The 26,450-nt window shown below is 42.4% G+C and overlaps 2 protein-coding genes across 2 annotated transcripts; both read left to right on the top strand.

Annotated features, from left to right (window-relative positions):
- Positions 1-2,716: 2,716 nt before the first annotated feature.
- Positions 2,717-3,508, top strand: LOC138598582 (high choriolytic enzyme 1-like). The gene has a single exon (XM_069670425.1). The coding sequence runs from the start codon at positions 2,717-2,719 to the stop codon at positions 3,506-3,508; it is 792 nt and encodes a 263-aa protein (XP_069526526.1).
- A 7,972-nt stretch (positions 3,509-11,480) lies between these two features.
- LOC138598675 (high choriolytic enzyme 1-like) lies at positions 11,481-12,272 on the top strand. Its single transcript, XM_069670536.1, has one exon. It carries the CDS (start codon positions 11,481-11,483, stop codon positions 12,270-12,272), a length of 792 nt encoding a protein of 263 aa, XP_069526637.1.
- Positions 12,273-26,450: the final 14,178 nt, after the last annotated feature.

The following is a 26,450-nucleotide window of genomic DNA, read 5'->3' as shown; positions in this document are numbered from 1 at the left end:
TTTCATTAATAACTAATATTATACTGAGCGTATTTCCACAAGACATAACAATACATCAAATATAAAATACTGTAAAGTTAATAAAAACATGAAACCAGATTTTCACACACATTTCATTTATTTATATTCACCTCTTTCAACACAGCTCTACAAAATGTAAGAACAAGTAACAAACGTCAATATAATTAATAATGAAAATAGACGGCTTTTTTCTTTAGTAAATTGTACCTATGATAAATTACGCATCACAATAAGAAACCCATTGAGAAGAATCTGACACGTCTCATCCAGCTGCAGCAGCAAAGTGTTCGGTGAAGAGCAGAATCAGTTTGGCCACATCGCCGTCGCTCCCTGAACAGAACAAAATAAACTGACAATTGATATTTCTCCAGAGCCAAATACAAACATTTAGCCCCCGTCTGGCTTAACGTTAGCAGTGCTGCCAATGGCAATTACTATACATAACAAGGCATTAGCGATCTGGATCGCTAGCCGTGATTAGTACTGTAGTGGCGTAATTTATAAATAAAATTCACAACTTATAACGTGGATAAGAAACCGATAAAACACACTTCATGATCTGAAGTTAAAGTTACTTAGAAAATTGGAGAATTACTGTCATTGTGCATCAGATCACGCTGGTTGCGCTTCTCTCGTCTCCATTGGCACCGCAATGCATTATGGTATATATTGCTTGGTTAGTGACCATCGGTTGTACACTGCTTTTCACATTGCTTTGTGGGATACAATGAGTCCACTATATAGGGTATAATAATTCTCACTCAAAATTCAGGCAGCACTACTAAATGGCGAATACCCTGTATAGTGCACTATGTAGTGAGTAGTGGGTGATTTCGGACACAACCAGCGTCTATAACAAGTCTCACAGATCTATTTAGATGGCGCCCTCCACTGTTAAACAACACGATGAGAAAACAGTCCAACACATTGGGCAAAGTGAATCCACAGAGAGGTGTCCTTTACATTCGGTTTCGGGGATTCAGTGAGAATATCCAAACTCAGGGCTCACATCTGGAGAAGAAAGGGTTTTACGTGATGCTAGTGATGCTTCATTACAGATATATCCAAACAAGATACGGTGCTAGAGGACAAACTTAGAGAAGCCATTTGTTCTGAGCGAGCCATTTGAGGAGGTATTGAGTCCCATTATCCCAGTGTTTGGAGTACTTTCTCTGCAGGTGCTGCAGATGTGACTGTCTGATTCTAAAACACAGCAGTTACTGTTGACGACTATTATGATGATTTTCCATCAGAGATAATCTATTTCCTTGTAAAAAAAAAAAAAACGTACAGATGTATCTTATTTTAGTAGTCAGGTTCATGTTAAACATGCTACAACCTGTGGGCAGCATTGAGAGTATGCCATGGATGTGGTTTTACACGTGTACAAAGTGTGAAATAATGCACAATCCAGTAATAAATGTTGTATAACAATGATCATTTTAAGTAATTACAAAAGGAGGACATGCTCTTATCAAACAGTTTATTCATTCTTTCAACAGTTTTTACAATGTAAAAAAACAAAACATTTCATGAAAGCAGTTTGATCTGTTCAATACATGATAGATAAAAAGCATTCATTTTTGTCATTGGTCCAATTGTACATAATATATTCAAAATAAAACATAAAAAAAATAAAACTCTTCCATTGATACAAAGAAACAAACTTCCAGTGAGTCCTAAGAAGGGTGCTAAACCTGGTCTCTCTTTTCTCATGTGACAAACTCCAGTTGTATCATCACCCTGCTTGTTTTCTGCAAAGTCCCGACGCACCTGTGTGTTTGTGATAGCCGACAGAGGTACATTTAAACTAGCCAACGTTTTTAAAAGCACTGCCACAATCCCAATCTCCACACTCACGGGCTCACAGACTTTGAGGCGCGTTCCCTGTAAGTGTGTATGGTTTTATGGTTGAATAAATGGTCTTAACAAATATTGTAAATGTGGTCACTACATTCTTGTTTAAAATTTGGAAACCCCTCGTCTTTTCAAGCAGCGCCACCATCAGGTCAAAACTTTTTACCATTTTTAATTGAAATGTCTCCAGAAGCAATGACATTCCCATCAGCCTCTGCTGCAAATTGTGTGTATTGCTGTTTTGGGAATATGTAATCATGTTAACAGATTAAACTGTGACTGTGAACAAATCAAAGATGCAGTGTGTAAGAATGTATGTATGTAATGTATCAGTATGTTTATGATGCATAGGGAAAAACAATATTCATATTATTGCAAATATCATTATAGCATCATCTATTTCTATTGGAATAATATATTTGAATATGTTTACAATCCTACCTTTTAAATATAAAAGATATAAATCATAGTAAACATAACAGGCAGATTAAAAGAGACATATGCATAGCCCCGCTATGTCTTGACAAATATATTCTAATTGGATGTCTCATTGGTTGAGGACCATATGAAGCGTTACCACCTAGTAAAGGCGTGTTAATTCTTCTAATGACCAGAGAAAACAAACCTGTTTAAAGAGTAGGTTTGTCTGTGGAGTCCTCCCTCCAGAGGTTTATTTAGGCCTATCAGTGTGGACCCCAACCCATAATCCTCCTGCAGACACACCTGTAGAGGAGAGTATAAAGAGTGTGGACTGACCTGAGTCAAACATCAAGCTTCAAGGAGTCTCTCCACAGCAGCTCTCCACAGAAGCTCCACAGCCTCCAGACCCACCCTGAAGATGACTCCCTCTGCCAGCCTGCTGCTGCTGCTCCTGCTCGGCCTCTCTCAGGCTCTTCCTCTCCAGCAGGAAGGAAGCGGAGAAGAAGAAGAAGTCCCAGACACCGTGGACATCACCACCAGGATTCTGACCTCCAACAACGCCACCGATGAGATGCTGCTGGAAGGAGACCTGCTGGCTCCCAGAACCAGAAACGCCATGATGTGCTGGTCCCAGAACTGCCTGTGGAGGAAAGCCTCCAACGGCCTGGTGACGATCCCCTTCACCGTGAGCGGCCAGTTCACCAGCTGGGAGAGGCAGAAGATGGACCGCGCCATGAAGGTGTACCACAGCAGGACCTGCATCCGCTTCGTCCCCCGGCGGAACGAGTACGACTACATCAGCATCGAGAACAAGGCCGGATGTTTCTCCGCTCTGGGCAGACAGGGAGGCAGACAGGTGCTCTCTCTCAACAAGCAGGGCTGCCTCTACCACGGCATCGTCATGCACGAGATCAACCACGCTCTGGGCTTCCAGCACGAACAGACCAGGAGCGACCGCGACTACTACGTCAGGATCAACTGGGAGAACATCAACCCGCAGATGGCCTACAACTTCTACAAGCAGTCCACCAACAACCTGAACACTCCCTACGACTACTCCTCCATCATGCACTATGGAAGAACAGCCTTCTCCATCCAGTACGGGAAGGACTCCATCTCCCCCATCCCCGACCCCAACGTCCAGATCGGCCAGAGGCAGGGCATGTCCTACTGGGACATCAGGAGGATCAACCTGCTCTACGGCTGCTAACAACAATGCTAATGCTAAATGCAACCATTTTACCCCGTCTCTTTTCTCTGTGTTTTATCTAAAGTTACTGCATTTCTTTTACATTGTTATTTGAAATATACAGATAACAAAACATATGACCCTCACATGCCTCAATCATCTGTAATAAAGGTAATGCATAGAAACTTATCGCTGTCCAGTTTTGTTTCTTTACTGTGCCTACAAACATTTCACACACGATGACAAAGAACTGATCTCAGGAGGACAATAGAGTCTAACGATGTAAAACCTTTGTCTTCTGACCTGGACTTGAAGCCAGAGCTTCATTTGCACAGACTACATTGAAAGGTATTGCTATTACATAGCTTTGGATTTGAGCACAGTGATGAATATAACTAACAATACGTAAAAAATAGAAACTGTGTAACTCAATTCAAGCTTCATTTTACTCTGAACAAATAATCTGGTTAAAAATGATGAATAACTAATTCAGAATAAACCACATTGAATGTTAGTGCTAATTTGGGCCTCTTATCTCTTAACAGTTCAATGGCAGTGACAGAGCTGAGCTTCAAAATAAAGCAATTTTGTCTTCTTGCAAAAAAAGGCACTTTTCTCATCCAGATGGTTGGATGACTTTTAGAGGTTTCTGGAAATACCTGAGCTACTGCAATAAGTCATGTTATTCGACCCTCTAGGTGGCAGTGTTTCTGTAGGGACAGTGTTGTCAGTGGGTCCGCCACCTTGGTCGAGAATCAAAGATAAGAAAAGAAAGACTTTTAGTGTCCCAGTGAGACATTTGCCTTGGACCTCAAAAATGTGGTACAATCATTCATGTTCCTAAGAGGATGAATCCTATTGATTTTGGTGATCATCGGACTACTCCAGTAGCTCCATCAGCAAGTCGAGGCTTTCCTTCGCTGTTTCAAATACAACATGTTCATGATGCATTGGCCCAGGATTGTAAGGCCACATTCATGGTTCCCAGAAGATGACCTGAGGTTACTTATGGTACTAATTCTTTAACTATTCCTCTCGAGCCACCGTTAGAGGATCACATGGTTTTGAATGAAGAGACTCAACAACTCTTTTGTGTATCGTCATGAAATTTGGTTCACCTTTAATAGTAACTTTGGTGGACCTCCTATGTTCATGTCGCCCCAGCATCAAGTCAAAACTTAAAAAATACAACTTTGGTTTATGACCAAAGATCTACAAAACTATTAACATTCCCATCAGCATCAGCTGTTTCTGTGTTGATTGCTAGTAGGCTAATGTTAGCATGCATTCTAATCTCTTTCTGTAAACAGTCCAGACATGAGCCAGTAGCTGAAATTATGTATCAACATTTATGCTCGACTGACATCAAATTGCGGCACTACTATGAAAGTATAGTTCTCTCGGTTGTAGCAGTGTCTGGATGTAGGGTGTGTATTTGTTATGACTGAGTTATGACCTTGAGAAGACGTGGTGTAAAGCTTGTGTGGTCTGTGAAGGTTCTAGGTCATCCAGGTCATGGTAACTCTAAGATTAATCCAAAAGGCAACTGGACTTGGTTGAAGTTCTTGAAGACGTTTCACATTTCATCCAGTAGCAGACAACATCACCTTTGTATAGATTCTGGGATGTGATACTAAAAATATACCTAGTTTACTGTACTGAACCATGTCTGAGATATTCTGAACCCTGCATGATTCACAATAAGAGTAGTGGGCTGTAACACAACTCCCAGGAGAACTACAACCAAGAGCCATGTTACAATAATATCTCTGAAGAATGAAAACACACTTCTGATTTGTATGTCAAAGTGTGGGATCAATGTTTTGTAGCGGCTCAAAGGACTAATAATGAATAACTAATTAATATCAAATTATGTAACAATAATCCATATTTCAAAGTTTTGCATCGTTATTACAGAGGAGAGTGAGGGCACTCGTCTTCAGCTCCTAGAAACGATTAGTTCATTACTAAATAACAGAGTTTAGGTTTACCTTAAATTCAATGTTGGACGCCACCAAATTTTGACAAAACAGGGAAAACTTATAATTAGTTATTTATTAATTTAGGCTTGTGATCTCAGGGTTGCTACGAGGTTCTTGGCCATGGTGTACAGTGACTTTACCATTTCATACACACACAAATCATAGAATCAAGGTCTTTATAAATGAAATATTTATTAAACTACTGACTACATGACTAAACTACTAAATAGAAAATACATGAATGAATGAGGAATAAATGAGTGAGCACAATGAATAGGTTGCATAATGAACAATCTCTAAATAGGATTGACATTAAATCAAGTCAAATCAGTGACCGTGTCTTTGGAGGTTTATCAACTGATTGAATGTATAAAACACCATTCAGCAGAGTTTGAGGAGCATCATGGAAGACTGTGAAGCAATTTAATTAGGTTTAACTATAAATTTGATTAAGGATCCTAGTTTAGGTCTAATGCTTATTAAATCTCTTGATTAATTTCTCAATTGGTAATTTAGCATCAGTTGTCTGACATCAACTCTTAACACTTGAAATAGTATTGTTCACCTGACGATGGGCAGAGTGGCAGCAGCAGAAGTTCTTCCTGGCGGCCTCAGCATTTTGGGTCTCACGTTGCAGACTGCAGGCTTTGATTCTGTGTCTCTCCATCTCTCTCAGCTGCAGCTGGAGCATCTCTTCATGTCCTTTGGCTGAGGGGGGTCATAATGGCAGCTTTGCCATATTCAAAGTCTCTTCCGTTCAAAGACTTTGTCTCTAACGTCATCTTCATTCAAAAGCTTTTACTCAATAGTCGCAAGATTTGGCTCTCAGGCAAGTTCAGTGCAACTTAGGATTCAGGATTCAGGAGTCACAGCAGGCAGCGTTTTCTGGCCCAGCATTCCGCAGGGCAGCATCAAGGTGAGAACCAGAGGCGAAGAGCACAAGCAGCAATAAGGGATCCTGGCTGGCAGGACTCAAAGTTCTAATTGTTTCCGAAATCAGAAGTTTTCTTTACGGGTTGGTTGGATGTCCCTTCCAACATGCTCGGTGTGGCTAGAACTCTGCAGCGGGCCTTGGGCGGCCAGACGGCAGGCTTTACCCCCCTCTCTCCGGCTTTGGGCCATTAGGCCAGAGAGAGGGAGAATCACATCAGTACATGAGTCCTGGGGTCTCAGCAGAAGAGCCACAGCAGAAGACAAGTCTTATCCCTTCTCCTTGGGTATTATCCTTTGTGATAGGGGTGTTTTGCATTGGCGTGAGCTGCTGACCACGCCCCATCATAAACCATCTGTTGATTCTTTCAGTTAAACTTCTTTAACAAACTTAATATTAATTTGCTTCTCTTTTTTAATTCTATCATATTTGAAAGTTTTGCTCTCTCTCCTTTGAAATAAGACCAAATACTTAATATCACTCACTGAATAAAACTTCATCAATTGAATTAAAAGTATTCAACGATTTCAACAACCACATAGATGAAGACCTTTGTTATGACAAATATGCATACCTGTACACATACATTTTATATATATGCATCTGTAAACCCTTTGTACACCAAGTGAGTGAAATAACTGTAATAGTCTTATCAATGCTCCCTCTACCACAGGAATGTGTCTGTGTCCTGTGACGTGCAGAGGTGCTCAGAGAGATCTTGCAGGCAGATAAATTCACACAATATACAAAACACAGGAAAGGCAACCATTGTCAATTAGTGTCCTTATCAACCGATTCTTGTTGATTCACTTTGTTTTGTCTGAGGGTTGCTCAGTCCATAAGAAATAGTTTATTTGTTAATCCCTTGTTAGGGGTCCATGGTATAAGAGGTAGAAGGGTTGTTGCTGTTTAACCCCTTTATCTTCTGAAAGGTCATTTCCTGAGGTGTCTGGGGACCTGGGATATCACTGGGAAGCATCACTTTTGTCATCTGTATGACTTTGAGTGCAAAGCCCATGAGGAGGTGTCAGGATGTCTGCTCAAACATCCTCCCTAGGCTTATGCACTAATGTGCACATGGATTCGTAGACTTTAGGAAACGTGTTACAGAAATATAAGTCTAACACGATAATGTAAAATAACTGAGGTAATAGAATACGTATTAATTAAGGGTTCGGTCTATAGGTTAAAGAATTGTCTGTTTCTTGAACAACTGAAATTCAGAGAGTCACAGAACTGTAGTATTTGTAGGCAAAGGGGGGATGAGAGGGAGAGTGGACAGATAAAACTCATCCTCTCTGTAAATTTAGAACCAACAATCAACATTAAGCATCAGTCCAGTAACTTCAGTTGGTTATTACACATAACATATTAGTAAATGTACATTTTAATCATAAAGTTCTTTATTTTCATACAGTTTTTGGATATCTCCATCTTGTTGCTCGAGTGAGTCTTTTGATGTTAGCCAGAAATCAAGGAAAGTCGTCCTCCTACAAGAGCCATAAATTAGCTGGCTTCACTTGTCATTATTGACACAGAGGTCATGTGAACAGGAAGAAAAAGATTCCGTTTTTGTTAAGGAGTTAATCATTTTAATTCTTCATCATCAGATCATCCGCTACAGTTGGAACAGACCTCTGTAATAATTGAACATTTCTAGGGTACATTAACTTGGCCCTAAGAAAAACTCTGCCCCGTGTTGATGTAGAGGATGTGTGTCAGCTCTTTCAGAGACAGAAGATCAGGAAGGCACCAGGACCTGACGGTGTCTCCCTCCTGCCTGAGAGGCTGTGCTGACCAGCTGGCCCCCATCTTCGCCCAGATCGTCAACAGATCTCTGGAGCTGTGTCAAGGCCCCTTCCTGCTTCAAACGCTCTCCCACCATCCCGGTCCTCAAGAAACCCTCCATCACAGGACTCAACCACTACAGGCCTGTTACCCTGATGTCTGTGGTCATGAAATCCTTTAAAAGGCTGTTGAGCCACCTGAAGGACATCACAGGCCCCCTGCTGGACCCCCTGCTGTTTACGTAGTGGGCAAACAGGCCGGTGGATGATGCGGTCAACATGGGACTGCACAACATCCTGCATCACCTTGACTCCCTAGGGACCTACGCAAGGATCCTGTTTGTGGACTTCAGCTCGGTGTTCAACACCATCATCCCTCAAATCCTCCACCACAAACTCACCCAGCTCTCTGAGCCAGCCCCCACCTGTCAGTGGATCACCAACTTCTTAACCAACAGGACACAGCAGGTGAGGCTGTGGAGAATCACAGCACGCACACCGTTGATACTACAAATCCCAAAATGCACTGCAACAGCGGCCGCGCCAATCAGGACTTGCGAGCACTGGCTGTGTGAACCTCGAGCTTCAGGGTAGGGACCGTGTGATCAGACGCAGTGAGAGCTTTCCAAGACAAGCTGCACCTGTGGGAGACTCAGGTGCAGCAAGGAAACTTGGGTCACTTCTCCTGTTGCCAGACAATGACAACCCAGGTCTCCACCACTGTGTTCCCAACTGAACAACTGTTGACCTGGCAGAGTTCACACGGCTATTTGCCAACTTTGGAGCTCAGAAAATGTAAATCTGAACTGCTCAGTAATCTGTTTGTAGTTGCCGTGGAAAGAGCACCTGCAAACATCCAAATGGAGCTGACAGAACTCAGAAACGATGCCCCAAGCTCCGCCTACAAGCAGCTTGAATGCTCTGCATGTTTGGAAGCACGTATCTGTGTAAGCACACCTTCACTCCACCCTGACTGACCACAGCTCAGAACCTAACCACAAACATCAATGAACCTGCAGCCAAGAAAAGATGCCAAGCACCTGGCTCTGGCAAACAGTCATAAGAGCAGAGTGCACTTAGATATATTTACTTTTTGCACCTTTTCCTGTAATCACAGGTAGACTGCTTATGGTTGAAATATTTGCACATTTTAACCAGACTGATCACATTTGAAATATTCTTATTTTCTTGATGGTGTTGTGAATGAAAAAAAAAATTAGTTTTAATTGTTTTCTGACTGTTTTTGATGCCTGTGGTACAACTCTTTTTTTTGGAAATGACTCAGTGAAAAACTGCTGATAGAGAGGGAGACAAAAACAAATTAAAGATGCTGATTTATTTTAGCTTTAATTTGGTCTCATTTTTTTGATACCCTTGGTTTGTTCTGAATTCTATAAGATGTCTTTGGAGCAGCAAAGTTCATATTTTTGTGTGACTAATTTGTCATAATGCCTCTGATAAACATGTGATTTATTTATGTCTGTTGTCCAAATAATGTTGACCCTGTTCGGCCCTCGTCTAAGACCCAGTTTTTGATTTCGGCCACCTCTCTGATTGAGTTTGAGACCCCTGCTCTGCACCAATGACTGCACTTCACGGGACCCCTCTGTGAAACTCCACACAATGGTCATCGGTCTCATCCTGGAAGGAGAAAAACCGGAGTCAAATTTCTTGTGTGTGCCCACATACTTGGCCAATGAAACTGATTCTGATGTCTAATTCTAGTTGTAATTAAATGCTGGTTATACTGTAATTTAAGAGTTAATAGGGTTAAGGCAAAGCTACTATCTCATTTTCTGCAACTCTATACGTAGATGAGGTAAAAGGGAGATTGTGTAACATCCGTCAAAATTGTCCTGCACTCAACTTATCTGTCAAAAACTGTTCAATAGTTATACAGGAGAAACTCTGAATGTCAGCCCCAGTATCTGTCTCTTATCTATAACCATGCTATGTAAAAAACAGAGCTTAGCTTCCAAATTTTCAAAGCAAAAAAAACACTGATCTTTCTTCTTCCAAAAGAAATGATACTTTTTAATTCCAGGTGGTTAGAAGGCTCTTTGGGTTTCTGTCAGAACTGCAGTCGTTGATGTTATACCACCCTCTATGCTAGCAGTGTGACTGTTTGGATCAGTCTGTCATGGTCCGAAGAGGATGAATCCTATTGACTTTCGTGACCTTCTGACCTTCTGACCTTCCTTGAGGCTCCTGCATAAAGTCAAGGCTTTCCCTAAGTGCCTAGAAGATTAATCTTTCTGTCTTTGCTGGTCCTGTAGCACCACAATGAAAAACATTCATGGTTTTAAATGAAATGTATCAGCAACTATTGAAAGGATGTATGAAATTTGTTCCACGCATTCATGTACTCTCATTATTAACTTTGGCGATCCTTTACATTTTCAGTGCAACCATCAGGTCAAAATGTAAACATCGTTTTGGTTAGGTTAAGTGGTTAAGTTAGTTTATAACCAAATTTAGCCTCAGCCGTATTTTTTGTTTATTGCTAAGAAGCAAATGTTAGCTTGCTAGCATACTTAACTCCGACTGTAAACAGAGTAAACATCAGTCAAAAGCTAAAGTAATTAAAAGCTACTTCCCTAAATTATTCTGAAGAGAGGTAAGGACATTTCTGCTCAACTGACCCTAGAGATTGTGCGACTACAGTAAAATGTGAGTTCTCCTGGTTGTAGCACTGTGTGTGTCTAGGATGTGTGTATGTTTTTGATGATCTTAGAATATGTGGTGTAAAGTTTGTGATAAGTTGTGTCCATTCTTAGCAGACTACTTAGTAAATACAAAAATATTACTGCAAATATTTAACTGCTTTTCATAAAGGCAGAGTAAATAATCTGCTCTTATCTGAATGTTTTTGTGGTAATGTTCTTCCCTACTTTTTAATAACACAAACAAATTAATCATATGAAGCAAATAACAACACAAAGTTTTGAATCCACAAATACATTACCTTTCTTAAATACCAGTCTGAAAAAGATATTCATTTGTGAAGTCTTTGTGGTTTAACTGAAACTAGTAAACAAGTAAGGTTGAGTTCATCCCTCTGCTGACCAGAGAAAACAAACCTGTTTAAAGAGTAGGTTTGTCTGTGGAGTCCTCCCTCCAGAGGTTTATTTAGGCCTATCAGTGTGGACCCCAACCCATAATCCTCCTGCAGACACACCTGTAGAGGAGAGTATAAAGAGTGTGGACTGACCTGAGTCAAACATCAAGCTTCAAGGAGTCTCTCCACAGCAGCTCTCCACAGAAGCTCCACAGCCTCCAGACCCACCCTGAAGATGACTCCCTCTGCCAGCCTGCTGCTGCTGCTCCTGCTCGGCCTCTCTCAGGCTCTTCCTCTCCAGGAGGAAGGAAGCGGAGAAGAAGAAGAAGTCCCAGACACCGTGGACATCACCACCAGGATTCTGACCTCCAACAACGCCACCGACGAGATGCTGCTGGAAGGAGACCTGCTGGCTCCCAGAACCAGAAACGCCATGATGTGCTGGTCCCAGAACTGCCTGTGGAGGAAAGCCTCCAACGGCCTGGTGACGATCCCCTTCACCGTGAGCGGCCAGTTCACCAGCTGGGAGAGGCAGAAGATGGACCGCGCCATGAAGGTGTACCACAGCAGGACCTGCATCCGCTTCGTCCCCCGGCAGAACGAGTACGACTACATCAGCATCGAGAACAAGGCCGGATGTTTCTCCGCTCTGGGCAGACAGGGAGGCAGACAGGTGCTCTCTCTCAACAAGCAGGGCTGCCTCTACCACGGCATCGTCATGCACGAGATCAACCACGCTCTGGGCTTCCAGCACGAACAGACCAGGAGCGACCGCGACTACTACGTCAGGATCAACTGGGAGAACATCAACCCGCAGATGGCCTACAACTTCTACAAGCAGTCCACCAACAACCTGAACACTCCCTACGACTACTCCTCCATCATGCACTATGGAAGAACAGCCTTCTCCATCCAGTACGGGAAGGACTCCATCTCCCCCATCCCCGACCCCAACGTCCAGATCGGCCAGAGGCAGGGCATGTCCTACTGGGACATCAGGAGGATCAACCTGCTCTACGGCTGCTAACAACAATGCTAATGCTAAATGCAACCATTTTATCCCGTCTCTTTTCTCTGTGTTTTATCAAAAGTTACTGCATTTCTTTTACATTGTTATTTGAAATATACAGATAACAAAACATATGACCCTCACATGCCTCAATCATCTGTAATAAAGGTAATGCATAGAAACTTATCGCTGTCCAGTTTGTTTCTTTACTGTGCCTTCAAACATTTCACACACGATGATGTGTGGTGCTTAGTGCTGTCCCACTGTCAAATCATCAAGTGCATGAGGGCTCTGATGCGGACTTTTCAACGCCAAATTACTCACTTTCTTTGAGTCCGCATATCTGCAGACTTTCCTGTGGGACTTACCCAGAGTTCATAGCCATCTTGGAGACGTAAGCTGTGTTCCAATCCACGGGCTGCAGCGTTCGAAGGAGGCGGTCCACGAAGGATGCACCATTCACAGCCTGCGTAGACCGTTGAAGCCGAACTGAATGAGACGGTCTGGTCTAGCCTTGTCTCACCAAACGCCGCTCCTGTCGCCTAGCAACAGGTAGCTAACGGGCTAACTAGCTAGCATAACTAACATCGCCTAAGTTAACCTATTATTTAAAAGATAATTTGTTTCAAGGGCCCTTTCCTTTTCTTAAACATCTGTAACACTAGCTATCTGATTGAGTTGAAACCAAAAACTTTTACATTTTAAAGTATATTCCTCAGCTGTTCAAAGTAATTTTGTTTGAATTGATGCGCAATGCATCTCGGGATACGGTGGGCCGCAAAGAATGCACCCAATAGATCCTTATCTTGCTGTGCATTACATTGGAAACCTTGTGTTTGTTAAAATCGTGCTATATAAATAAAGTGGATTGGATTGGATTGGATCCATCACGGCCGGGGAAACAGAGGACACATTTGTCGGCCGAATGTGAAGGAGCCTTCAAGTACGGCCTTCGAAGGATGCAGCCCCTGGATTGGGACACAGCTGTATACGCCTGATGTCATTAAAGTCTGTGAGGGTTCAGTGCTGAGGCTTTGGTAAGGAGACTGGGATTTGGCCACTAAATTGTTCAACAGCATGGACGCCATGTTGGCTTGTACTTAGTGAATCCACTTCCTGTCATCAGTTAACACCTGAAAAAACAAAACCCCACAATCTAAGGTTCCTTGGCGTCTCCACCCCCCAAAATTACTGAGCACAATATTGAGCTATTTGAAATGTTCATGCAATAATTCACAAGCTTGAGTCGCTGATCTTTACTTTATTTCTCTTTTGATTTATTCACCAGGTACAAGTGAAGTACATTTAAGTTATTTATTTATTGGTAGCCTAATAAGTTGTGAGCGAGTGTGGTTGAGAGCTGGGATGAGCACACACACACAAATATGTTTCCTCACTGGTCATTTTTAAGGAGCTGTTGCTTTGAGGGCCAGTTCTGGAAACTAATATCCAAATAATAATAAGATGTTTGGAAGTAAAACATCAGTTGTCGTCTTATATCCGCAAACGGGGCGGCTCCTTGAAGGAGGACGAAGCTAAGGTACTGAAGCCTTAAAATCACATGCTTCATGCATTCATGCTTCAAGTGTCAACATTTGAATTCTTTTGCACTGTTTTTTCAGTTTGTTTTTCTTAATGCATCCACATTTTCCTCCTCATGCAAGCAAGATAGCTTAGCTTTTAGCTTGGCTCTTTGATAGTTTACTTTTTTTTAATAGAAAATGTACATAAAAGCATCTGTTTCTCTCTCTCTATGTCAGAACTTCATGGCTCAAATGACTGCAGCGGCTACGGACATGCACAACAAAGGGGTCTTCCACCGAGACATAAAAGCAGCAAATGTCCTGGTGGAAACCCACTCCATAGTCCCGTGCCTGCGTGTCATAGATTTTGGTTGTGGTAGCTTCGAGATGGAGAAATCCCACCAATCTTTCAGTGGTATGATATCTGGCCTCTGCGGCTGCTTCTTACACATTGGCCACTTTCTCAAATATTTACCTTCATGTTTGAGCTCCCTCTTCATTCTCTTTTGCTCTGTATTCCAGGGACCGTTCCTTTTGCTCCTCCTGAGTGGCACGTCTGGCAGGACTACAAGGCTGAACCCTGCACGGTATGGCAGCTTGGCGCCCTGCTATACCGCATGTTGCATGACTCGGCCTTCAGCACATCGCGCTTCCTTAGTGGGCAGATTCAGTTCAGCAATGAGCTATCCAGAGGTACGACATCCAGTTTCTGAATTTCTGTCTTCCAAAATTACACGCAAAGACGCCAAACGAGGCACACTTTTACCGTTCAGTGCAAACTAAGCAAACTCCCGTCTGTAGGGAATGTGTTTAATTGTTGATGCAGTTGAACTCCATTCAAAAAACAAGCCTTTTAAAAGTGATTTGCTTGTTGTCTTGCAGAAAGACCTGACAAACATTAGTTAAGACTTCATTTTTTACAAATCTGTATCGTGATTAAGTTATTTTGGCATCCTGCTATTAAATCAGAGTAAAACCTGAGACAGGTGGATGGGCGAAGATCCTAGTATGCAAGTCATCAAAGTGTGCACTGGCTGAATCAAGTCACTGGAAGCAGCAGTAAAGTTAGTTTAGACATGGTTTCAGGAGAAGGATGTTACTTTAGAAGAGCTGTGTGTGTCTGTGGGAGATTTTTCTGACAGATCTGGTGATTTTTCGCTGATTTTGTTCCAACATTCACTTTGCTTTGTGTCAGAACACGTCTTTTGGCATGATCTGTTCCTGAGGACAGTTCATTGTTATATTTCTGTTAACCACACAGGACTGATGGATAACAAGAATCTGAATGAGATTTGATGAGTGACAACTTTTCACATTTGTTAATAATATCTGTTTTTAATTGAACATCCGCCATGTTTACATACAAAACAGGCACGACTCTTTTGTTTCTTCTTAAACCTCAAATTGTGTCGTCTTCTTCTCTCCAGAATGCCTGGACTTCTTATGGCAATGTCTGAACGTCGACCCTGAGGAACGTGTAACCCTGCAGCAGCTTCAGCTCCACCCCTGGCTGCAATGATCCAACCCTACACCTGACCTTTGACCCCCTCTTTCCCTTACCCCCCACTTCCCTCTAACCCCCTCTTTCCCTTACCCCCCACTTCCCTCTAACCCCCTCTTTTCCTTACCCCTCCCACTTCCCTCTAACCCCCTCTTTTCCTTACCCCCCACTTTCCTAACCCCCTCTTTTCCTTACCCCCTCTTTTCCTTACCCCCTCTTTTCCTTACCCCTCCCACTTCCCTCTAACCCCCTCTTTCCCTTCCCCCCCACTTCCCTCTAACCCCCTCTTTTCCTTACCCCCCACTTTCCTAACCCCCTCTTTTCCTTACCCCCTCTTTCCCTTACCCCCCACTTCCCTCTAACCCCCTCTTTCCCTTACCCCCCACTTCCCTCTAACCCCCTCTTTTCCTTACCCCTCCCACTTCCCTCTAACCCCCTCTTTTCCTTACCCCCCACTTTCCTAACCCCCTCTTTTCCTTACTCCCTCTTTTCCTTACCCCTCCCACTTCCCTCTAACCCCCTCTTTCCCTTCCGTCCCACTTCCCTCTAACCCCCTCTTTCCCTTCCCTCCCACTTCCCTCTAACCCCCTCTTTCCCTTCCCCCCCACTTCCCTCTAACCCCCTCTTTTCCGCCTGTCTCTATCCTGCATCTCCCTCTATCCCACTTTTCGGCCCATCCAGTCGAGGCAGACGGCTGTTCAACATGAGTCTGGTTCTGCTCGAGGTTTCTGCCTGTTAAAAGGAAGTTTTTCCTCGCCAATGTGCCAAATATTGCTAAGTGCTACTCATGTTGGATTCATGTTGGGTCTCTCTCTAAATAACATAACAAAGAGTACGGTCTAGACCTGCTCTTTTTGATCATTTTGGTTATGATTTGGCGTTACAGAAATAAAATTTGATTGATTGATTTCCCTTATCCCCCACCTGCCTCTAACCCCCTGGTAACGGTAACCCCCCCTTTAGAGGGGAACCAATGTTGCTGTGGTCTACAGGCCTATTAAATAAACTGCACGTGAAGTTTAAGATCACAAATAAAAGTGACATTTCTCTGATATTATATACTATTGTGGTGTCTATGATGATGCTGTAATCATCACCTTTACAAGGCTTTTAAAAATACATTTATAGTTTGACATTTTGAAAATATGCTGAGTTTATATGAATATAACTGATATGTATTGTGTTGTATATAAACTGCATTCAATCTGAATTCATTTGGACACTTTTTAAGTGACTGGTTCAGAACACATTCACATTCAGAACACACTAATTACAGCCTACCAACTGTTTCACCATGTTGAGTTTGCAATCCTGCTAGCTCCTGGTGCTGTAGCTAGCGGTAGCTGGCAGCCTACGGTTGTAGCGTAGGATAACCCCAGATATTCAAAAAGTATAGTTGGGCACCAGACAGGAGAATAATCACAATCCTACTCTGTCACAAAATTATTAATGTAAACAAGTTGGGGAGATAGCCCAGATAGCTTATTACCTTTGCTACAAAAAGAACACAGACCAATCAATCAATTAAGCACAAACTCAGTTCAGTTTTAGCACTCGTTTCTTTTTTGTATTTTAACCCAAATAATAAACAACTTAAAGGCTGATAGTTCAAACTCAAATGCAAAATCTTCCAGTCACAAAAACTGAATAAAACCAAGAGAAACACACTTCACATTCCAAGTCCAGAAATGAAAATCAGCGTCTCTTTAAGTAAAGAAATGAAATGAGGACTCCAGATAATGTTCAGCCTTTAGTGATGAGAGGGTGTGAGTGTGAAAGAGGTCAAAAGGTCACAGTGTGAAAGTTCTTTTCAATCTGAATCAATGCAGTTCAGTTCAGAGTCAGTTCGGTTCAGTGTGTGTGTGTGTGTGTGTGTGTGTGTGTGTGTGTGTGTGCGTGTGCGTGTGTGTGTGTGCGTATGTGTGTTGGGGGGGCTTTAAAATCAAAGATGATGAGGGGTTAATAGTAATTTCCCTAATGAAGGGGGCACAGGGGAAGTCTGGAGAGTTTCAGTAAAGGAGACTTAGCTCTGACTGTGGCCCAACAGCGACATTGGAGTCCACAGTGGCATCCAAGACATCCAGAAACTGGATTGAACTTAAACTTATCTCCTCCTGATTACCCCTCCCCCAAGTCACAGGTGTGAATCATTTGTGACCTCACCTTCCCCTCCTTCCTCTCCTGTCGAGGTAGAAAAGGACTATTCTGTATTTTTCTCCGTCTGCTACACAGTAACATTGATTATTGTGAGGGTGGCAGCTGCAATAGCGATCATGACGACGCATGTCCGTGACAAAGCATTGGCAACAATCAAGTTAGTTTTCCTCGCCTAAAACAGAGGAAAACAGCACTGAGCTTTTGTCAATAGAAAACGTTGTAGCGGCTTGGACTCAGAAACAGTTTAATGTGGAGATTTGACGTCGCCACTCAACTGGATAGCGCCATCGTCTGGGTAAAATACCGTAACACAATAACACACCTCTCTGCATTTTATACTGATGTGTTGGTGAACTGGTATATAGGACGCAGCCCACTTTTAAGATGAAAAAAAAGTATTAAGAAGCTAATCAAATGTTGGATTTGTCAAATATTAATCTAAGAAGTAACTAAGGGTGGGTTCACACCAGCCTTGTGTAGTTCGATTGAAGCGAACCCTGGAGCATCTGTCCTCTAGGTGCGATTCATTTATAGTAGGGGGGCCAATGTATTTCTGTAATTTTGAAATGCTAATTTTTGGAGAGTGGTTGGACTGCCTCCTTGGGTGATTAAACTTTGAGAGAAAAGTATAAAAAAATTGTCAGAAAAAATGGAGACATATTTTTTCTCAAATTTGTGCTGGAGGGCTTTCTCTGCAAGGTAGACAGTCAGCTCATCTTTTGTACTACAAAGGCTTCTCAGATGCTAGAAGTGAGTTATATGCTGACCAGGTAGGGATGTTGTGATGTTTAACTTTGCTCTCAGCTTCTGGGTGTGGTGTCTTAGCAGTGGTCAAGAAGCTTCTTACTTCTTGTAGACTGGTGAACAGCTATGCCAACAGCTAGCTGTTGTGGCTATTCTTGGCTATGTCAGAATGCTGCATCTTGATGTTTTGGCTTGTACATGTCCTGGCGCCTTGACTTGAAACACTACAGAATATTCTGGCTTAGAGCGAGAACATCACTGTGGACACCAGCTGAGCGCACTGTCTCTGGCTTAATGTTTGTAGTTGGTCCTTCCACTACCCAGCGGATAAAAGTGTAGAGCATTTTGGGTACATGGCTCTCAGCATCATCAGTACTGAGTTTCCCATCAAATTTCCATGGTTGTTTGGTCTGAGCATAAATAGCATCTCGGGGAATGGAGGCACTGTCAAACAGTTGGTGAATGGCACCTTCAGTTGTTTTTGACATTCCATCATCCACAGCCTCATCGCACACTCTGGATAAACAGACACAATCAGGCTCATTGCAGTTTCGCCTTAGTGAATTGGACATCATCAATGTGAGCGGTGATTTTCGCCTTGATGGTATGTGTTGATGGCTGTACATCATGCACACCATTACATTCAAGGATCCTGGAGTAGACCAGCTTCAGTTCTGGCATTGTGAGGACTTCTCTTGCCTTAAGTCTGCTGTGAACTAGGCTGACAAACTCAATATCTGAGGCTACTATGCCAACATTATCTTATTGCTTTTGGCATTCCTGGGTTTCATCACAACTCTTTTTACCATGTTGGACATTCTTCACCTAGCACTGGAGGTGATATTTGACTCAATTCAATTGCGCGTGCATCATCTGACCTTATAACAGCACTCAGCTGAACTTTCCACTGCTGGTTGATGCGTTTCTGGACAGCTTCTCTCAGCTGTTTACCTGCATTGAATGAAGAAAACTCATGAAGAGGATCTTTTGTCTCCTTCTGACAAAAGAAGCACTGATTTCCACTCAACAGCTGCTGCAAAACGAGTGTACCGGGTTTCACTGGACAAGTTTGATGGACTTGATCCAGCTGCAGTTGCAGAAGATGGTCGTCCTAGCTTTTTCTGAAGAACCTGACTCTTACCTCATTCACATGCTTTATGGTTACGAGCTTTAGCACGCTTAAGGTGCTCACTGTTGCAGGTGGATCCATAGCAACTTCTGTGCCATGACGCTTTCTTGTGTTGCAGATCATCTGCACTGTAGGGGTTAGTCTATCGCTGATCTGTGGGTAATCGGCATCTCCATACCGTCCTCTCTCGTGGATAAAATAAAGAAATTTGGAATATGTCGGCAATGATGGTTCTTTTACCATTCTATCTTTATCTGCCTTCTGGCACAGGATACATTGTGCAAAATTTGTTTCCTGGCTTTCGTAGTGGATAGACTCTGTGCCATCTTGGTTCTGGCTGTCTATGGTGGTATCAGATCTGCATCACAAAATACTGAAGGTCATAATGGGATGAGTGCTGATGTGTTATTCTTATGACTAATTCCTTAAACTCAGTGCAATTTAGTTAGCTAGTTAGCTTGCTTGTTGTCACAGTAAAAAACACTGACAATGGTAGTGAAAAAAATGTACAGGGCATATGTACCTTACCCTTATATGCAGTCCATGAGATGAGAAATGGCCCATTTTGAAATGTTAAAAGCGATGAAAATAATTCCCATGTCAACTCTTGTTATTTCAAAAATATGGGAAATAAATGGGTAATTCTAGCTTCTGAGTGATGAATAATAATGAACCAGTATTATTTTCCTTGTACAGATTTGAGCATTTTAGGTTTATAAAATCAGTATGTCACAATTAGTATAATTTTTCCGAAAAGGAAGAGGTCATCAGCCCAGAAGCCTTCATAATATTATTTTATGAAGTTGAATCTACTTTGTGCATTACTTTGTAGTATTTCTGTGGTTTTTCAGGCTTATACCCTTAGATGTTCATGAGGAAGGGTAGGATTTTCGGCGAGAATACATCTAACTTTTACCTACAATTATTATCACTAAATCCAGCAGGAAAAAAATGGAGACACTTTTATTTGTCTTGCTAGGAACCCCAAGAATAAAGATGTAACAATCTCCAGAAATTAACAAGAAAAAATGACGGCTATTGATACTGGCTACGTTGTCCCCCCACTATTAGGTGGTGTTAACCTAAATGAACCACACAAACTGAAACTGGTGCGGACCAAACAACTGGACAATTGGTCCCCTAGAAAAGACGGGTCTCGGTCCGTTTCCAAACTAACCACGGTCCGGTTTGATTCTGGTGAGAATGTAAATGGACTTAAAGTAGGACCAAATACAGGAAACAAACCATGACACTGCATTGTAGTATGTTTACGGGTGCTGACATTTACATGCAGCGAGATGAGTAGAGGACAGACGCGGGGGAGCAATGAGGAAATAGAAATCTGGGCTGACCAAACTATTTCACAAATGCTTGTTGAAACGCACAAGAACACGGAGGTGTTCAAACTGTTCAGTGACAAACTCAAGGAGAGTGGAACTGATCGATCTGTGGAACAATGACGGTTAAAAGTTAAGTTCACAATCATGTTGAGTGTGATTTATCAGTGTGATCTCTTGCTTTTGGTGTGTTCCATTTGTACTCAGAAGTTTCCGAGTTTCCAGACGGAAATTTCAACTGGAACGCCCCCTAAGGTCGGATTTCCGACTCAATGTCGGAGGAACCTCATAATTTCCGTGCATCGAAGTAAATGAAAGCTGTAGTATTAACTGTTTATCACTTCTGACTTATTAGTGTCTTCTTAAATCAGCGTACTCACAGTACTGTCCAACTTCTATCTGTGGACATGTTGTTATGGTGTTTGTATGCCCAAAATACAGCATAATGCATTGTTACCCACTGGTATTGCTAACAAAGGCTTACCTGGCTAGAGCTATTCAATCATTGTTCTCTTAGTTCTGTAGTTGCCTGTATTCCAAGAGAGCTAGCACGATAACTGTTTTACTGGAGGCATCCAACTTGGTTTTCCAAGTTGTTGTACTGGAAAGCGGTCAACTCGGGTGTGAGTTTTCCCACGTGGAAATTCTGACCAATCAGAGAGCAGTTTCCCCGTGCATCAAAACAGTCCGCTGGTTAAAGCTGCCGTGTGAACACAAACCAAACTCAAGGCAAAATGCAACATCTTTGATTTGGACCAAACAAACAGACTTTAGGTGTGAATGCACCCGAAAGCTGTCAGGTTTAAAGTGTTGGAGTAGAAACGACAATATTTCCTTTAAAATACAGAGAAGCATAAAGGACTGACACGGATGGATGGAAATACTCAAGTAAAATACTTCTGCCACACAACGGTGTTAAAACCAAGTGGTATAATCTTGGGACCAAAGGGGTCTGGTCTCGGTGGTCCCTCTCTAGCCCCACCCATGAGGAGAAGTGTCTTAGATTAAAAGGATTTTTTAAAAAGCATTAGAATCAATATTGCCTACGTCACATATTTAAAGATGGGCTCCGTCAACTACAGAACGATACCAAACACTTGATATTAATTGTTGAATCAAACCTGTTGGAAAGGGATTAAACTATTGAACAAGGTCGATGGCAACATCTGCTATGAGGAGAGTATATACAAGTACACATACACGTCTGCATATGCACAGGTAAAACTTTTGCACATCAAATGAATGGATCAAATGATTGCAGTAGTCCATGTGGTCTCCCTTTGTTTGGAGACAGACATGAGGAGGAGGTGTGATGAGGATGAGGAGAACTGCAGATTCAGATTCACGTTAAAACAATTTTCACAGTATTAAAATATGTTAGCTCAGCATAACATTACTTTAAGTACATTTCAATTGCAAAAGAGAATCAGTCACTTTAGTCCTTATATTCTTTGCAGAAAGGATGTCTCTGCATGTGAGTTTATCGTCTCTGGAATGTGAGAAGAGTCGTAAACTGTTGTCAGCATTCTTGTTACAGACTCTGCACGTGTCTGATCCAATGATCAGAATACTTTGTGAAAAGTTGCAGAATTAAGGTCAATTCACACTACAAAGGCTATTATGACATCATCGTATTCAGTCATTTTCATTTCTGTTGTAAAGTATGTATCATGCCACTAGAGGGCAGCAAAGCACCAAATAATTACCGTACGATGCTCTGACGTGTCCGATGACTGTGGACATGCTTTGTCTTTACTGCATCCTGATATCTGCACTTTGTTATTCGTGCAAAGTTCCTGCATTGATTTCACGGTCACTATTCCTCACTTTCCTTATTGTTGTTTATACTTGATAAAATGAAAAAAAAAATAGTACAATAACACAAGTGGATGAAAAAAAACACAGCAGGGCTTACAAAAGAAATCCACCTACCATTACAGTTTATGAAAAGTCACAGGTTTCCGTCACTGTTTTGCACATTTCTCCCTCTGAAATCATTAAAGATATTTTCTTGCAGAAACTCATCCCTCTACATTTACAGTAGACTATACTGTACTATAGTGTCATATTATTGTACAGCCCCCTCACAGGTAAACCTGACTTGTACTGGAAAGCTACCAGAACACACAAAACCACAGCCATGAAAGTTGGAGCAGGTTGGATGTTTTGTTTTGCTCTGATGGTTGTTGGTGGGACAGCATGAAGCCTTCACATCCTCCATCCACAACTTCAGTTCAAACTAAACTTCCTCTCTGACCTTCAGCTCACTAACCTCAATCTGTAAGTCCACATCTCCACATCTGAGGGGACAAAATCCCCCTTCACACCTCTTAGTGTGTCCAAAGTGGACATTTGCAGTAAGCATGGTGGCATCCCCGTACTGAGGCGTCTTCAGAGCTTCCTTTGATCCTTCACAGCACCTTTAAACAACGAGAGTGAGTTAAAGCAGCTGTCTGTATGCTGACCCTCCCACCTCCTCTCTCTAAGAGTCAAATGATGAAAAGAAAATGACAGCTAAAAACCTCCAATAGAGAAAAAAGATAACTGAATTAACTAAATTGGATAAAATAAGACACATTTATATCTACCATTTAGTGAGAGGGGTCACACTTACAATGTTCCCACCACCTCCTATCCTCCCGCCTCCTCCCTCACTGTAAAGAAGTATGGAGGACAAGGTGGGTATGAGTTAAAACACGAGGAACCAGGTTAACACATTTTATCCATCACTGTAAGAATTCTGATAAAAATACTGATACCTTTTAGAAGACAAGTTCTCACCTACCATCCTCCCTCCTTCCCCTCTCTCCTCTCTCCTCTTGAGTCCTGACCTTTTGACAAAGGTCATACAATAACAGCCCATACCTTCAGCTAGAAACTAAAAAGGAGACTTAAATACAACTATTACCCTCCTATGCCCTCCTCCTTTGATTATAATCATCTGGCTCGAAAAACTCAAGGTGAAGGTGCTGTTTCATTGCAGGACGTTTCCAGGATCCTTTGACACCCCAGTGGCTCTTTGCAAAGGAGAGAGACTGAGAGAAGGACAGAGGAGAACAGGTGAGAGAACTTTATGAAACAGGAAATTGCCTTTGAAATGAGGTCTTTGTTCCCAAACTAAGTTTGTGAACTTTATAAGTTGTGACTAATGAAGAACGACGTGTGGCATCAGTAATTTATGCAGCATGAATTCATATAAAACATTTTCTTGTTCTTTGTTATATCTAAGATATGTAATGAGTGAATACATGTCCAACAATTAAGGATGTCATTAAGTGTTTCCTAATCCTGTGCAGTCATGATTTGTAGGTAGAGAAAACGGTTTGGTCTGCCTGAAAATGTGCCAAAGTGACCTGACTTTACTTCCCACACAAGTTTTTCAAGACCAAAAAGGGCAAAACTGGGCAGAAAGAAGAAGTTATTCACACCATCTTTAAGCCTGGTGATGTGGTGATATAGAGGAGGGCCCTCCACCGTCCACAAGGCACCCCTGGACATGTTTAAGCTGCTGATTAGAGGTTGTGTGATGGTGACACAGGTAGAATACATATTAAATATGTTTGTTTTCTTTCTCACACTGAACAAAAATATAAACAACACTTTTGTTTTTGCTCCCATTTTTCATGAGCTGAACTCTAAGACTAAGAAAGATCTAAGACTTTTTCTATGTACACAAAAGGCCTATTTCTCTCAAATATTGTTCACAAATTTGTCTAAATCTGTGTTAGTGAGCACTTCTCCTTTGCCGAGATAATCCATCCACCTTCATCAAGATGCTGATAAGACAGCATGTTTATTGCACAGGTGTGCCTTAGGCTGGCCACAATTAAAGGCCACTCTAAAATGTGCAGTTTTACTGTATTAGGGGGGTCCGGGGGGGTCAGAAAACCAGTCAGTATCTGGTGTGACCATTTGCCTCACGCAGTGCAACACATCTCCTTCGCATAGAGTTGATCAGGTTGTTGATTGTGGCCTGTGGGATGTTGGTCCACTCCTCTTCAATGGCTGTGCCAAGTTGCTGGATATTGGCAGGAACTGGAACACGCTGTCGTATACGCCGATCCAGAGCATCCCAAACATGCTCAATGGGTGACATGTCCGGTGAGTATGCTGGCCATAGCCAACGGGTATGAATGTGATAACTGACTGACAGTTGGGCACTTTACGTAGCAGCCTCTGCCATCAGTGTGTAAGTGTGTGTGTGTGAATGGGTGAACGTGACATGTAGTGTAAAAGCAGCTTTGAGTGGTCGCAAAGACAAGAAAAGCACTATAAGTACAGTCCAATCAGCACTCTATAAGTACAGTCCATTAACCATTTACCATATGGACTTCTGTTCTGTGTTGCTTCACACTAACTCACATGTTTTACACTCTCGTAGCTGTTGTCCGGCGTGATGGTGGCTTGTACTTCGGCTCAACAAACGCCATCAGCTCATAGAAGCCTTCTGCTTCCACAACACTTAATGGAAGCATATCTCCAGTCGCTATTGTCACTATTAGCAGGCTAATCTTCTCTGCTCTGGTGTCATCATCACGCCATGACGGGGCTAGCAAATGATGTGATGCGAGACTGCCTGTTGTCTGTCTCTGCTGGCTTCTCCGTGTGTTTTAGGCACATGTGGTGAAGCATCGTACTAGTATTTCTATGATCTACAAGTTTAACACCACATATGTTGCTCAGCACGTTATCGTCGTCTGTTTTGTCAAAGCACTAACAGACATCACTTGTCCTGGTCACGGCTGACATGGTGCATGTAACTGAGTTAAACTACTTTAGCCAAAAACAACGCATACGCAGGTGCGCGAGTAGTGTTACGTTACTCGAATAATGACGTCAACAACGAGTACTCGAGTATTCGTCCCCATCCCTAGTATCCATAAGGACGTATAATCAGGCTTCACCCTGTGCTGATTGTACGCGACCTGGAGTTCCTTTAAAACTCGTTTTTCACCCTGCAAGCGACTACAGATGCCTGTTTAGCATTTAGTGATACACCATTGCATTTGTCCTGTGTTTTACCATGTCATGTGTGATGGCTATAGCCCTTCGGACCACCTGACACAAACTCTGATGTAATCCTTCTCAGGGAGACCACACACACGTCACCATCATTTATCTCATCAGTCAAATCTCCCAGGTAGGAGCCTAGAGGTCGGAGCCCAATCACCAGTCTTCGATCCTAAAACACTGTCTGTATCACAATACAGCACAACCTCCTGCAGTCTATGCAGCACATCATAACGCATGAGTCTGGCATGGCCAGTCATCATGGCCCCTATGAAGACACTCACATCTCTGACTCGTGGCCCTTTACCGTCAGCATAACACCACTGGACCATGGCCACATCGTCGCAGATGTAACAATTGTCTCACATCATATTAATCACTGAACATCAACTGGCTAAATATTTCTGGCTCTGATCAATTCACATAAACTACTACTCCTCATGCTAAATCTGCCCCACAAAGAGTTGAGAAGTTTTCTACAACTCCTCACGGCCTTGTTAAGACAGATTTTTAAACGAGATCTAATCTAACGACCTCTTTTTGGAAATAGTCACCGATGTACTTTTCCTGTTGCTCCGGTGTCCTGACGTGGCCAGGGTAGCCAGAAGCCTTGTGCTTACATTTCAGAAATGTTCTGAACAAAGTCTCTGTCTTGTTGGGAAAATGCCACACTTCATCGATGCACAAAATGTGATAGCCCTTTTCAACCGCCTTGTGAAGTTCAAATGAGACACACACACCTGACAGCCGTCTGTTGCCGTCACAGTGCACGCAGTCACTTGTCCGACACCTGTA

Source organism: Semicossyphus pulcher, unplaced genomic scaffold (genome assembly GCF_022749685.1).
Source record: "Semicossyphus pulcher isolate SPU_LCO1_2020_fin unplaced genomic scaffold, fSemPul1.0.p SCAF_1, whole genome shotgun sequence".
Classification (NCBI taxonomy): Eukaryota; Metazoa; Chordata; class Actinopteri; order Labriformes; family Labridae; genus Semicossyphus; species Semicossyphus pulcher.
This window is presented reverse-complemented; position numbering and strand designations above follow the sequence as displayed.

Bases quoted from the DNA above. Each gene is read 5' to 3' on its own strand.
- LOC138598582 (XM_069670425.1), top strand. From the start codon at position 2,717: ATGACTCCCTCTGCCAGCCTGCTGCTGCTGCTCCTGCTCGGCCTCTCT.
- LOC138598675 (XM_069670536.1), top strand. From the start codon at position 11,481: ATGACTCCCTCTGCCAGCCTGCTGCTGCTGCTCCTGCTCGGCCTCTCT.